The 14,433-nt window shown below is 41.5% G+C and overlaps 1 protein-coding gene across 1 annotated transcript; it reads left to right on the forward strand.

The window, feature by feature from the left end:
* The first annotated feature begins 2,614 nt into the window (after positions 1–2,614).
* On the forward strand, positions 2,615–10,536 carry RACK1 (receptor for activated C kinase 1). Its single transcript, XM_058169108.1, has 8 exons — positions 2,615–2,839; positions 4,967–5,138; positions 5,567–5,714; positions 6,555–6,650; positions 7,292–7,402; positions 8,318–8,458; positions 9,065–9,175; positions 10,405–10,536. Exons 1-8 carry the CDS (start codon positions 2,731–2,733, stop codon positions 10,468–10,470), a joined length of 954 nt encoding a protein of 317 aa, XP_058025091.1. The 5' UTR covers positions 2,615–2,730; the 3' UTR covers positions 10,471–10,536.
* The last annotated feature ends 3,897 nt before the right edge of the window (positions 10,537–14,433 follow it).

Raw genomic sequence — 14,433 nt, forward strand, 5'->3', positions numbered from 1 at the left:
GATAGATCCGGCTGGATTTCACCGCTGGGTGAACTGCTGCACTACAGAAACCCAATGCTGTGTGTGGTGAGCTGCTCTGGCTGATAAGAAGAGCATGGAAGAAATCCCACAACTCAGCAGAAGTTTTCTTGAACTGAATCACTTTACCAGAGCTACAGTGGTGGATGCTCACAGGAATGCTGTACTGAGTAGTGGGTACTTTGAAAATAATTTGGAAGAAACAGTTGAGATTTCACCCAAGCCTGATGGCACCTCTCTCCACTTCTTCTCTGGAACAGCCCAACCCTTTTCAGGCTGAGGAACAAAAGCCTGGACAAGGTTTATTTTTTTCTCTATTTAACACTCTATTTAAAAGTCAGCTTAACTTCAATCAGTGGATTTCTTAAAAAGAGCATCTGTTTTTCAGGCTTGTGCAGAAGTCCAGGCCTTCCCCTCCTAAGTCAAACTTCTAATGAACAAAGAGCTCCCAATTTTAAGACGGGGTGTTGCTGCCTATTTTCCACCTTTACCAAGGTAGATAAATCTATTTTAGCATAGGCAATTTGTAATGCAAAATTTCTAATTTGCCTGTTAAACCAGTTTTAAAAGTAGTGGAAACAGGTCTGTTCCATTAATAAAAATTCAGTGTTTAGCACTGATGTTACCTAGTTTGGATAATGAAACGTCTACAAAAAAAACCCCCCAACTTCAGAACCAAGGACTCCTCATTTCAACCCTGTTTTATATTTTCCTTTATTAATATTGCTCTTTTTTTAATTTTTCACCTCAGGATTGTTATGGAAGTAGGAAGAAGATGTATTATGTATGTAGGCCGTCTTGAGTTGTAAAAAAATAAAATTAGGGTAAAATAAATTATAAGCAAGGTTATAAAGTTAATTATGTGCAAATGGGTGTCAACTATTAGAGACCAAATAGTTTTCCTTGACTATACTTCAAAAACATTACATAATAACAGAGTTGGAAGGGACCTTGGAGGTCTTCTAGTCCAGGGGTCTCCAACCTTGGCAACTTTAAGACTTGTGGACTTCAACTCCCAGAACTCAAAGCTGGCTGAGGAGTTCTGGGAGTTGAAGTCCACAAGTCTTAAAGTTGCCAAAGTTGGAGACCCCTGTTCTAGTCCAATCTCCTGCTCAGGCAGGAAACCCTACACCATTTCAGACAAATGGTTGTCCAATCTCTTCTTAAAAACTACCAATAATGGAACATTCACAACTTCTGGGGGAAAGTTGTTCCACTGATAGTTCTGTCATGTGACAACACTTCAACATTTTCCTGGAGAAATAATTCAGGTATAAGTATAAACATGGACATAAGCACAGGTAATAAGTACAAATAAATGGGACAGTAGAACAGGGACGGTAGGCATGCTGGTACACATCCCCTTACGGACCTCTTAGGAATGGGATGAAGTTCATGGTAGACAGTTTAATACCAGAATGTGGGGTGCCACCATCAAAGTCCCTCAGCTATTTTATGTTTGAACGTACCCGTGGGGTTTAATGACCTGAGACTAGATTGTAAATCCTCTTTGAGCATTACTTCTGAACCAACATAGATTTAATCTATAAGGTAAAGGTAAAGGTTCCTCTCACACATATATGCTAGTTGTTCCCAACTCTAGGGGGCAGTGCTCATCTGCGTTTCAAAGTCGAGGAGCCAGCGCTGTCCAAAGACGTCTCTGTGGTCATGTGGCCAGCATGACTAAATGCCAAAGGCGCATGGAACACTGTTATCTTCCCACCAAAGGTGGTCCCTATTTTTCTACTTGCATTTTTTATGTGCTTTCGAACTGCTAGGTTGGCAGAAGCTGGGATAAGTAACAAGAGCTCACCCCGTTATGCGGCACTATGGATTTGAACCAGTGTTGGGTGTTCTGGTCTTTGAATAGAGGTGTGGGTTCAAATCCCACTTCTGACATAATCCTTTAGGGGCATGCATAAGCACATCAGCATGCCTTACCGTCCCTGTCCTAATGTTCCCTTTTATTCGTATCCATTTCATGTATTCGTAGTTATGTTTATACTTATATCTGTTATCTCATACATGCTTGACGAAAATAAATATAAATAAATAAATAAAAAAGAATGCTATTTGAGGAGATGAACTTTTTGAGAAGCTTCCCTCCCTGCCCCAATGGAGAACTCTCTTCAAAATTAGCCTTCCTAATTTTCTGTCTCTAAACGAGGCCTGGAAAGGCTCAAACAATAACTTTTTCTGCAACAGGAAGTTTCCCTAAATTTTGCCCACCAGTTACAATTACAGTATTTTATGTTAAGAGTTCCTAAGGCGATCAAAATCTCGCCACAGGCGGAGAAATTCTGCCGCAAACATCGCGATAAGTGCGATTCTGGGGCGCTAAGTATCCGACTACGACTTCTATAGGCTTTATAGGAAATCAGCCGTTACCGGTTGATAAATCAAATATACCGACGTACACATTTTTGACTAATAGTGAAGTATTAGTTTTTTTCTAATAATGAAGTATCTCTTAGAGATTGTTTTTATACAATTTCCAGCTTATATATGCAGCCGATCTCTGGAGGCAGCCATATTGTACGGTCCCGGCAGCGGAAGCCCGTGAAAAGAAACCCTTTCCGCTTCCGGAAGATGCTGCTTCTTCCTTTCTCTCTGTAGGCCTGGGCGAGTTGGCAGGTCCGGGCGAAGGGCCTCCGTTGAATCCGACGCCATCCTCCGTCCGCCGCGGGAGCTCGAGGTCTCTCAGCCGCCGCCATGACGGAGCAGATGACCCTGCGTGGTACCCTAAAGGGCCACAACGGCTGGGTGACTCAGATCGCCACCACCCCACAATTTCCAGACATGATCCTCTCCGCCTCACGCGGTAAGGTGGAGCAGGACGGGCTAGTCCACTAGGGGGGCAGAGGGGTGGCCCAAAGAATAGACTGGGAGAAACCATGACGGGGAAGAAACCGTGAAAGATACAATGGGCGATCAGCGAGGCCAATACGGATTGCAAGACCTGGTGAATCGGTTTTCTTTTTGGAGAAAACCGCTCGGGGTCGGGTAGAGGCAATTTAGAGGAGTAATCATGGTGTCTTAAGAATGGGGGCTAGGAAGAGGATTGCAACAAGCCGAATAATAAGGGGGTGTTGAAGTTCAGAATGCGGGATGGTTGCAAATCTTGGGGAAGAGACATCCGTCCCAATGATTATATCTGACATTGTCTGCTGATCTTTTCAATGAGGTCTGAAGACACGTCCTGCAATTATGATGGGACAGGAGAGGACCAAGAAAGAAAATGGAAGTTTTTGTTAGGGTTTTTGTTCGCTCAAAATCCAAAGCAGCATGCTTAAAAACTCTAGCAGTGGGCCAAAATTCGGGAAGGTGTGGCTATTAGAAATCTTAGGTTTGTGCATTAGTGCAGGGAGCAAAGATTTCCGGCTTACAAGGCGTTTTTTTAAAGTTGGAATTCCAAGGGGTTTCAGCAAAATCCGGATGTGAAATGGTGAGCTAGGTAAGCCTGAACATGTGCTTAGCCCTAGTAATTTGTGATCAAGTGCAGAACTGTACCAACAAGGATTTTCATGGACAATGTTCCAGGTGTTCTTCCTCCCCCCACCACCCCAAGTCTTATATAGTAACTTTCTTAGTGTTTGCTATAGCAAGCTTTATTTTCCAGTTCTAGCAGTTATCAAACAACTGGGATCACAAGTGTTTACTGAGATCACCCGTGTCTATTGTCCTGTCCTGGATTACAGGAAAACTCCAGTGAGTATTTCATATTAGGGCAACTCCATTTTAGGGTAAGCAATTAAAATTACATCCTTGGAGGATTTACGATATTTATGCCCCTCCTCCAACAAAAGACCTCTAGCCTCTTTGCTTAGGTTATAGCAGCTTTTCCCAGCCTTGATGGTGTGAGACTTCAACTCCCAGAATTCTCCAGGCTGCGGAATGATGGGAATTGACTGATCCACACATTTTTGAAGTTGGTATGGTTGAGAAATCACGCTGTTCTAGTGCCCAAGAAACAGAGATAATAATTATTCATAACCCTCTTATGCATCAAACCTTGCTCAGTTGACTTTGGGACAGTCACTCTCTCAGCTCAACACACACCTCATGGGTTTGTTGTGGAGAAAATAGGTTACTGGAGAATTAGATGGGTTGCCACCTTAAAGTTATATATTTCAAAAAGCTGGATAAAAGCTACTAACGAGTTTAGAAAGCTGCAAAGATGAAAGTCCAAAAAAGTGCTATGGAGGGTGTTTTTCTATGTTTGTATAATGCACAAGTACATGATGAAAAAGGGGACACTCATGCTGCAATGTAAGAAATGAGAGTTTCTTCTGTCCTGGATGTTTGCTGATTGAATAAGTAGGGATGTGCAAAGACTTTTGAATATGAAAGTCCTTGATTGATTGATGTTGAAAATGAGATCAAGATAGCTCTATTCAGAAAATTCCTAAATTTTTAAAAGTGACCCATTTTTAGTTGAAGATGCTTACTTTGAGAAGGAAAATGTCTTGTGTTTATCAACCTTGCCTATTTTAGGATTTGTGGATTTCAACTCCCCAGCCAACCATGCCCCAAACCAATTCTGGAAGCTGAACTCCACACATCAAGGCTGAGAAAGCCTGGTGTGAAATATGTTGTATGGTGACTTACCATATATGTAGAATATACTTCTACATCAAAGGGTTAACGTCATTTTTAATGGGTTAAAAATTGTTTTTAACTAGTCTTCTACCAGCAATGTGTGGAGGGAAAAATTCTTTGCTGATTAAGTGGGGACTCTTAATCAACAAAAATTGCTGTACTTGCAACTTGAGCTGTGGAGTTCACATGGGCTTTGTTGCCAGCCTGAGAATTAAGCTTGGGAACAGGATGGCATTCAGGACTGTAGATGCAGAAGGTTGTGGGGAAAGAATCAGTTGTTTTGCTTTTGTGGGCATTTTCCTTGTTTTAAGATTTAATATAAGGAGTAACCTTTTGTGTCCTCTTACAGATAAGACCATCATCATGTGGAAGTTAACAAGAGACGAAACTAACTATGGCATTCCCCAGCGAGCCCTACGAGGCCACTCTCACTTTGTGAGTGATGTGGTCATCTCTTCAGATGGGCAGTTTGCCCTCTCCGGCTCTTGGGACGGCACCCTGCGCCTCTGGGACCTTACTACGTGAGTGCAAGTTGTAAATAAAAATTGCTTCTGTGTTTCAGGAGGGGATAATTTGCTTCCTGTGAACTTCTTGTTTTCTATTTTCTGATTGCTTCCTGCATTCCCAGTGATTCAATCTGATAGTACATATCTAAAGACTCCACTCAGCTTCACTGATGTATTTTGCCATTGTAGTAAAAGGAAAAAATAATTCTGGTTTGTTTTGAAGATTATATGTTGCATAATTCAACATGCCTGAAAAGCAATACTGTGCCAATGTATCAATAATAAATTAAAACCCCTAGGGATGAATTTGGCCTTCTCTTAGGACAGATTTGCTCTTAACAGTGAAATGCTGAAGAACAGAAAGAAGTTTTGTGTATCAAGGGCTCCTCCTCTAGCACATTCCAGTACAGGGAAATAAAAGTGTCAAATCAACTTCCTTTCAGCGGCACAACCACTCGTCGTTTTGTGGGCCATACCAAGGACGTACTGAGTGTGGCCTTCTCTTCTGACAACCGCCAGATCGTCTCAGGTTCCAGGGACAAAACCATCAAACTCTGGAACACCTTAGGTGTCTGCAAGTACACTGTGCAAGTAAGCCTCTTTTTCCAATTTTTGGATTGGATGCTCTTAACGCTCACTTAATGTGACAAGTCTTTAAATTAGGTGACACTGAAGTTGGTTTTAGATACATTTACTATTGGCTCACGACTATGTCTGACTTCTAAAGCACAAAAAAAAAAAAAAAGCTGTTAATAGAAACAGATCTATTCAATGCAAGATCAACCAAGCGAAGTTATAACATTCCTAAGAGGTCTGTAAGGGGCGTGCATAAGAGCACCAGCATGCCTACCGTCCCTGTCCTAATCTTTCCTCTATTTATAAAATAATAATAATAATTTCCTCAAAGGCAGCTCTGGTTCTCTGGGATATATCCTAGAGAGGAGAAATTTCATTGGCATTTAAGTGGGTTGTTTTTGGGGAAGTGTGATGCTTTCAGTTAATTTTCAGTTATTTTTTCGTTAATACCCGTGTTTTCCTGAAAATAAGACCCTGCCTTTGTTTTTTTGAACCCTGAAATAAGCGCTTGGCCTTATTACCATGCACTCAAAAGCCTGATTGGATTTATTATCAGGGGATGTCTTATTTTGGGGAAAACGGTATTTGTGTAGTGCTATATTTATTAGAATTTCATAGGTAAAGATGTGTTGCTACTTGAAGAATGTATTTGTTATACATTTCTATCACACAGAGAAAGTAGGAATTGCAGGGGCAAATGTAATGGGAAGAAAATGTGGAAATACAATTACTTGATAAGGCCTATAGTTTAAAATAATAATACAGACGGGAGTTATTTTAAAAATGATAACTTTGTTGCTAGTGAAGCAGCACCAAAGGATTGCTTTTCCATCCTGTTTTTTTTCTCTCCCATAGGACGAAAGCCACTCTGAGTGGGTGTCTTGTGTACGCTTTTCCCCCAACAGCAGCAACCCCATCATTGTTTCCTGTGGCTGGGACAAGTTGGTTAAGGTGAGGGAAATTTTTGCCTGGGATCTTCAGCCAGTGCTCCTTTTATTTGGGGTATCCCCCCTCCAACCCATGAAATTGTGAACGAGAGATTCCTTGCAGATTTATAAACAATGTAGATCTCTTCACTTCATCTGTTATATATCAGAGAAGGGAGGCTGGAAACAAACAGGTGGGAGAGTACAGTGATCTTATAAATCTATCAGATCTGTTGAAGAGGTACTCTTGAAAAAAGTAAAAAATTTTTAAAAAATAGCATGTTCCATTATCCTCCAGCAGTAAATGTTTACAGATTCTCCTTTTTTGTTAACCTTAAATAGATTTGAAACTATTTTTGGGGTGCGATTTTCTTCACTTGAAAGTTATCTTAGAAGATGCTGCATTTTCTTTTCATGAAGACACAACTAGGGCATCTCCAAAATGCTTTACCTATTGACAGGCATTTATATTATTTTATTTCTTTAAATGCGTATGCTACCCATTGTATTTTTGCAGCAACCCTGGGCGGCTTACAAAGTATTAAAAAAACTATGCAGAATGATTAAAATTAATAAAGGTTAAAAATATACTGCATGTCTGCTGTCTAGCATTTGCACTTCATGCCTTGAAATATAAATAAGCCTTATATTTCCTCCAATTTGTAGGTCTGGAACTTGGCCAATTGCAAGCTGAAGACTAACCACATTGGGCACACTGGTTACCTGAACACAGTGACTGTCTCTCCTGATGGATCATTGTGTGCTTCCGGTGGCAAGGTAAGTGAATGGTGATTTAAAAGACCACCTTGTTTTCTCCTTTTTTACAATTTTCAAAAATGGGAATTCTAATGCAAATTGGTTAGACAGATACTTTCTGCAGAGAAGAAGAATCTGGCTCGAACTAACAGCCTGTCCCTCTTTGATTCGGGAAATGTAAGGAGAAAGTACTCCTCCCAGTATTTTTAACTGCATCCTTAGAATAGATGTCTGCAATTATTGGCTCAGACACTGAATCCCTAAAGAGAGAGATTTAGGTCTTCACTTGGGCCAATTCATTTCTTTCCCTTAACAAAGAAAGAGGAATCCTCACTGATGTAGCTCAGTCTGCCATCACATTTTAATTTTTGTGAATAATTATTTTTAGTATGATAGTATTCTTAGAATGAGCAACGAGAACCAGCTCCTAGTTAAGAATAGCGAGGGAGCAAAACCAGTTTCTTAGGTTCTTCTTTGGTGATGATTTTCCTAGAAAGGGATATTTGGGGAATATGCTACCTTGTCTTAAGAGGGCAGTGGGAAGGCTGGAAATTAGTGACTTACAAAGTCTCTGTAACATTTTTCATCCTAGCTGTTTTCTTGGTGTTTGAGGGTTACAGGAAATCTGGCTCAGCTATGATGAAACACACGAGCGCCATCTGACTCCCATGCAGATAACCCACACTCTTGTTTCTGAGCTGCCCAAATTCCCTCTTGGCGTCAAAGGGAATTTCTCAAGGGGTATTATATTATCAAGGGGGATTATATGATGTATGGAGAACAGCTTTATTTCTGAACTTGCGTTTTGAATCTTTAAATGGATTATATGATCGTTAAATTTTAGAGAAACATTTGAAAGTTTGCAACTTTATAAAGAAGGAAGAAGAACAGTTGGTTGAAGTGGGCTCTATCTATTGACTTTTTTCTCCATTCTAGGATGGGCAGGCAATGCTGTGGGACTTGAACGAAGGCAAGCACCTTTACACACTGGATGGTGGGGACATCATCAATGCCTTATGCTTCAGCCCAAACCGCTACTGGTTGTGTGCTGCCACTGGTCCCAGCATCAAGATATGGGTATGTTGAAATGGCCAACATGTTCTAAATGCTGTGAAAAGAACAGTTACGACAACCCCTGATAGATGGTTCAAAGTAATAAATACGAAGCAGAAGACAAAAAAACCCCCATTGGAGCTTTAATTTTACATTAGTAGAAGATTGTTCCTTCTGGAACACTTAGTGTCCTATTCATATATATATATCTCCGATGTCTGTAGACTTTTATTTGTCATACCAGTTCCAAGACTGGTGTAAATTTTGTCTCAGGCTTAGAGATCGGACACATAGTGGGAACAACTAGAGAAGAATGGGAAGGAAGGATGATCAGAGGACATGGGCATCACCAGAAAATATACTTAATTTTTGTTGAAGATGGGGAAAGCCATCTCAAGTTAGCATTGTATGCTTCTGACCTATCTATGTAACTTATGTTGTCTGTTCAGTAGCGTAAGGGCAAGGAGTTGTATTTTTGCTGTGATGAAACACAGAATGCCGTCTGACATTACTTCCCATGTGGAAAACCAGAGGCTGTTTCTGAGCTCCTTGCTCTCAGTATAGTTGGAAATTGAGGGAAGCCAAGGTTTCCTTTCTTTGATTTCTGTCTCCATTCTTATTTTCTCACAGGATCTGGAAGGTAAAATCATTGTGGATGAGCTCAAACAGGAAGTGATCACCACCAGCAGCAAAGCAGAACCCCCTCAGTGCACCTCATTGGCCTGGTCTGCTGATGGGCAGGTAAGATATGAGAATCCCAGCAGCCTCCGGAGAATCATATAATTGCCTTCTCCACTAGACAAAGCTTGACCAACAGCTGGACCTTTGAGTTGGGAACTTGCACATAAGGATCTTGCAGCATGGTTCTCTTTGAAAGGGAATCATTTAAGGCAGAGGTCTCCAACCTTGGCAACTTTCAGCCTGGCAGACTTCAACTCTCAGAATCCCCCAGCCAGCAAAGCTGGCTGGGGAATTCTGGGAGCTGAAGTCCGCCAGGCTGAAAGTTGCCAAGGTTGGAGACCTCTGATTTAAGGGGTAAAAAGTTGTTGGGGGTAAAAAGCCCATATGCTTGGTCTCTGCATTCCTAAATCATAGGTATGCTCTTCTATTATTCATTTTTGTATACTACATTAAGTAAATAAAATCATTGAGTTTATCATTGAGCAAGGATTGAAATAATGAGAATGCTTACATTGTATGCAAAGGATTCGAATAGTTACCCAGGAAGATGCAAGAGCATTTGAGTTAGCAGCCATTCGAAGTGCTTTAGTTAGAATGTCTTAACTGGGGGCGTTGCGAATGTCAGGAATAACTGGGAGCACTAACGGCATGCAGCTGTTGATGTAGACGAGAGGTGGGAAAAGATGGCTCCTTTATGACTTGTGGACTTCAGCTCCCAGAATTCCTGAACCAGCATGCCAAGCATGGCTGGCTCAGGAATTCTGGGAATTGAAGTCCACAAACCATAAAAGGGCCATTAGTCCCTATCCCTGAGATAGACAATGGGCAGTTTTAATGTTTCCCTTCGTTTTGGATGTGTTATGTTTTAAGAGATGGGTGAGGGAACTAGACCTCAAGAAACACCCAGGATATTGTAGGCTGCCAACCCACAGGAGCGTAACACACAGGATGCAGATTACAGGTTGTGTTTGTTTTTATTCTCACTTTCAATTCAGTTTAAGAAAAGAGGAAGGGTTGCACTTTTATTCCACAGAAATCCATCCTTCGAACTGAAGCAAGTCACTTCTTTCAGGTTTAAATAATGTGTCCTAGTGTATTCTCTGACTCATTTTGCTGAACTTAGCACAAGCCGTTGATGCACAACATCTGCATTTGTGATGCATGAAAAGGGATTTAATGTTGCTGTGAACCACAGGAATGCTAAGTCAGCCCTTCATTTCATCCTTTAGCCGCCTTCTCCCTTATCTTTCTGTTAACATTGTTTTTTCTCTCTTTCCCTCTCCTTTCAGACTCTATTTGCTGGCTACACAGATAACCTGGTTCGTGTCTGGCAGGTCACTATTGGGACCAGATGAGAGCGCAGTTGACTCACAAGGCATAAACTATTATGTACAAATCACTCAATTAAAAAGAAACAAGGATTTGTGTGCTGGAAGTGACATGCTTTTAATAGGGAACTTCACACCCAACATTTATTTCCTTTTTCCCTGCAGAGGTAGTTTTTTGGCTGATATTTTGGAAGATCTGAAGGACGAAATTTATGTCTTCCCCAAAAGTTGACATTGACTTGATGGCACATAATCACTGTATTAATGTTTGCTTGAATAAGGCTTTGTATTTACTATTGCAGTTGTCCTGAAAGGCGTGAATGGTTAAAACCAGATCTGCAAGACAAAGATCTGCCCTCTTTTTATATGCGTTTGGTTTATATGCATACAAAGAGTGACACTTATTTCAAGATAATCATTTTGCCATTTTATGAAAGTGTTGGGATTCTACAGACACCTTTATTCACCACCATTATTATCTCTTCAGTTGGGGAGACAGCCCTCAAGTCTTTTAAGAGTGTCCAAGCTAATGTGAAAAGTTCAGCAAAATAAATGAATGTAACAGCAGTTTTAAAAGGGCAAAATACCCTGTTTAGATATCACTAGGAAAAAAAATTCATTTTACAATCCTTTAATTCCTTTATTTGGGATGGAGTTGGGGGCAACTGAGTGGAGCTCAGCGTTTACTGATCAGATGTCCTTCCTGATGCCCATGGGGAGTTCACAGCTGTCTATTCTCTCTTTGCTGCCTGAGAAACATCTGCCAGGACTACCTAGGACTGAACACTCAACCTTATGAGTAGGAGGTGAGCATCTTCATCTCTAGGCCACCAAACCACTCTAGATACTATTAGGAAATAATATCTACTGTGTTTTTCCGAAAATAAGACATTATTTTTTTGAACCCTGAAATAAGTGCTTGGCCTTAATGCCATGCACTCAAAAGCTCAATTGGGCTTATTATCAGGGGATGTCTTATTTTGGAGGAAACTCTTATTTATTTATTTATTTATTTTATTTTATTTTTATACCGCCCTTCTCCCGAAGGACTCGGGGCGGTGTACAGGCAAGATAAAACAATACAATATACAGATTAAAATACCATTTAAAAAGAGCAGGGGTTCCCAACTTTTCAGACTTCAGGGACCACTAAATTCATAATTTTAAATCCCAAGGACCACTAATATGAGCTGCCTAATGACCAGCTGGGTGGGCATGTGACTGGGTGGGCATGGCCCACTCGATGTCACTCACGTTGAGGGGCACCTTCCAGCCTCTACTCGCTACTCCTCGCCTGTCCCCCTGGGCTCCTTAGGTCCCCAACAGGAAGCGGTTGTTGGAGCTAAGCAGCCACTATGAGAGAGTTGGCAAAACAGTTCAGTTCAGATTGGATCTGACCAAGAAGGAGGCTCAGCAGAAGCACCTCACTGAGGACTAGAAGCATAGGCTTTCCAAGCAGAGGGAAGACCTGCAGGAGTGCAAGGCCAATTCAAGCACCTGGAGGCTCAGTTGGCTGAGATGGTCAGCCAGTTCCAGGCCATGATGCAATCCCACCGGAACAAGACCCTCTGGGTTTTCACTACCAGCGGTGGTTCCCTCCAGCCTTTGCCCAAAGCCCCACACCAGGAAGTTGAAACAGACCCCAAGTTGGAATTTCTGACCCCGTCCGACCCACACAAAAAGATCCCAAAGGGGGAGACTGCAGCAACACAAATGTTCATTGCACATATCTGGCCCAGGGGTTGTAGTTTGAGGACCCCTGATTGGGTGCAATATAAAAATGCAAATAATTTTTCTGTGGACTACCCAAATTTTCTCACGGACCACCAATTGGTGACCACTCTTATAGAGGACAAGTGGATAAGTAGCCTTGATTTTTCTAGACGTCATGCTCTCACATTTTCAGTGCTTCTAAAAGCAATTCAGTCTCAGAAGATACATCCTAAGAGCTTAGGTGCACTTTTCCTCCAAGGTGTTCAGAGGGCCTCCAATAATAACTTACTCCTACCTACCCTGCTAAAGAGAAGTAACATCTGTTCCTGCTATAAGAGGAGAAGGTTGCTTTGATAGCAGATACTGTTCAGAGCTCTGCTGCTTATCTCACTTCTCCCCACACTAGCTGGGACTGATTAGATGAAACTCTTGTCACCTAGAAAACCAGAGAGCACCAAGGACCCCACAGTTCAAACTTGAGGTATGAATGTTCTGTTGGTAGATGAAATCTAGTTAACCTTGGGTAATCATAAAATTAGGGCTGGTACTGGCCAAGTACTAGGATGATACAAAGTGGTAAGCTAGAATACAAAGTTGAGGGAATGCAGAAGGCAGCAGTAGCAAATCTTGTGTATTAAGAAAATTCTTGTGACTATAAAGGAATCGGGCTTGATTTGAAGAAGCCTACTGGTGGCTAGAGAGGATGCATAGATATTTTGGTATGCAATTTCCTTCCTTTTCCCCATCATTTTCTCTAGCTGCAATTGTGGGATGGGGCCCAATTGAACCAAGCAATCCTCACAGACCAGGAGTTAGGTTTGTAGAGCCCCTGCAAATGCCAAGAACTTTCCAGTTCCTCCCATGCAGGCAGTTTCTCCACGGAAAAGACCAGAACATTGACTGCTTGCTCTAGTGCCATCTGATGCCCACCCCAATGCATTTTTTTTTAGAAAAGCTCCTTAATAAGGGCCATTCAAGGGTAGCCCCCAGTCCCTGGGAATAAGGAGGCCTCCCTTTCATTTCAAGCAGGGATTGGAGAGTCTTGAGCCAAATGGTTAACTTCTGGGGCTTCCATTCAATGACCAGGAGGATTTGAACCCTCGGGATATCACCCAAAGTACAAGGGGGGAGCCTAAGCCCACTGAATTTCCTGGGCGGGGGGCAGTGCAGTGACCAAGGCTGAAAACAGCACAGTAATCCTTCACATTGACTTCTCTGCTTCCCTTCTATTCCAATTTTTTCCCCTTCTATTTACACATTTCCCACTGCTCCGCTCTTCACTCCCCCACCCCCCAGAAATAATTACAGCAGTGCCAATTTGTCTCCTAATGTCTTATTTGATCAAGATTCCATTTCTATTTTCTACAAAGCCATATTTTTGATAGTCCACTTTACGTTCCATTTCTCCCCCTCCCCCATCAATCTTTTTGATATAAAGTAATAGTCAAAAAATCTTTACATCATCCTAATAAAAAGAACCCAAATAAACATTTCCTTTAAATGTTTCCTAAGAAAAAGAACCCAATAAAGAGTTGCACTTGAGTGTGCAAATCTACCAATCCCTGACAAGTATGGGCGAGGGCAATGAAACTAGTAGCTTACTTCCATTACAAGAGCCAGATCCCGATTCTTCAAGAGGACATATACTATCATGAAATTAAGAAATCCCAAGGCGGTGTTTTGTAAACTTGTGAACAAAAGTTTGCTAAGGTAGCGCATCTTCCCAAAAGGCTACTTCAAGGGGCTCCCTGGGGTTATCTTGAATACACGGGAAGAGAAGACTACACTGCACTGAAATTGGCAGTGAGCCGAAAAAATATGCAGAAAGCCTTAGGAGCAACTGCTGAAAGAATGTTGGAATAAATAACCACAATGCAGTGACAAAAGGACCCATCAGTTCGGCTTTGTTCTTTTTTCTTTTCACCTATGGAGTTCCATAAAACCGTGGAAGTGAGTCCTCTTTCCACATAGGGGCAGGTGGGAGGATTTTCCCATTACAGAAAACATGGTAAAGGTATGTCCCAATCCTTTTTTGTAACGCATATAATGGTGATACAAATACTTTCTTGATTAGATTTAGGATATGAGTTTTGAACTTAATACACTGTCCAACATACCAAAACATTTGATGGTTTCACTAAAGAGATACGGGTTTACTGATCACATTTAACATCATAAACCAGAGGTCTTTAAACTTGGCAGCTTTAAGACTTGTGGACTTCAACTCTCAAGAATTCCCTAGCCAGTATGGAGAATTCTGGGAGTTGAAGTCCACAA

Source organism: Ahaetulla prasina, chromosome 2, assembly GCF_028640845.1.
Source record: "Ahaetulla prasina isolate Xishuangbanna chromosome 2, ASM2864084v1, whole genome shotgun sequence".
Lineage (NCBI taxonomy): Eukaryota > Metazoa > Chordata > Lepidosauria > Squamata > Colubridae > Ahaetulla > Ahaetulla prasina.